The sequence below is a fragment of the Merops nubicus genome, unplaced genomic scaffold, assembly GCF_000691845.1.
Source record: "Merops nubicus isolate BGI_N331 unplaced genomic scaffold, ASM69184v1 scaffold24556, whole genome shotgun sequence".
Taxonomy (NCBI): Eukaryota; Metazoa; Chordata; class Aves; order Coraciiformes; family Meropidae; genus Merops; species Merops nubicus.
The window spans coordinates 2,049-2,862 of record NW_008614723.1 but is presented as its reverse complement, the minus strand read 5'-3'; the positions used below and the strand labels follow the sequence as shown (position 1 = coordinate 2,862).

At 67.2% G+C, this 814-nt stretch overlaps 1 protein-coding gene across 1 annotated transcript; it reads left to right on the top strand.

Annotated features, from left to right (window-relative positions):
* Window positions 1-303: 303 nt before the first annotated feature.
* Window positions 304-698, top strand: LOC103774895 (matrix metalloproteinase-28-like; the record flags this gene model as incomplete). The annotated part of the gene is made up of 1 exon (XM_008942331.1): window positions 304-698. A coding segment is annotated over one exon (395 nt), but the record flags the coding sequence as incomplete, so codon positions are not given.
* Between the last annotated feature and the right edge of the window lie 116 nt (window positions 699-814).

The window sequence follows — 814 nt, the reverse complement described above, 5'->3', positions numbered from 1 at the left end:
CCTTTCTGCTGCAGCGCTGGTCTCACCCGGGGCGTGCAGGAGCAGGGTGGAGGTTTGGCTAGCGGGTGGCGTGGTGGCCTTGCTCTGTCCCTGGGACCCCTTTCTGTGCCTTTATGCCCCAAATTTCCTTCAGCCTGGTCGCTGGGGCAGTGCCACAGTGGTGCCAGCTGAGTCACCAGCAGGATGGGTGTCACAGACCCACGTCTCAGGCTGCGAGGCCGAGTCCTCCCACGTCTCCCGGAGACGGTCCAGCCACGGCCCCCTCCGAGGAGGGCTCTAACCCCTCTCCCTTGCCCTTCCCAGGCGGGCGATGCTGGTGCTACAGGGACTCCACCCTGCAGGAGGGGTTCCCCCAGAAGTGCAGCGCCCGCGGCCTCCCGCGGCACCCCGACACCGCCCTCTACTTCCAGCAGCTGCGCCGCCTGGTCCTCTTCAAAGGCCACAAGTACTTCGTGGTGAGCGAAGAGACCCTCTCCGTGGAGCCCTACTACCCCCGCGGCCTGCGGGACTGGGAGGGGCTGCCCCCTGGCACGGCCGGGGCCCTCGCCCACCGTGACGGCTTCCTCTACTTCTTTCGGGACGACCGGTACTGGCAATTCGACCAGGTGAAGCTGCAAGTGGTGGCCACTGGCAAATGGGCCACCCAGCTACCCTGGATGGGCTGCTGGGATGCAAATGGTGGGCAGGTCGTCTTCTGAACCCCACCCTGCTGCCCGCTGCCCAGGTCCCCCTGGACTGGAGCCGGGATTCGTGTCCCGGGTGGTGCAGAGCTGCTGGTGGGCAGCGGGGGCCATGGGGTGCTGAAGCTGTGCCC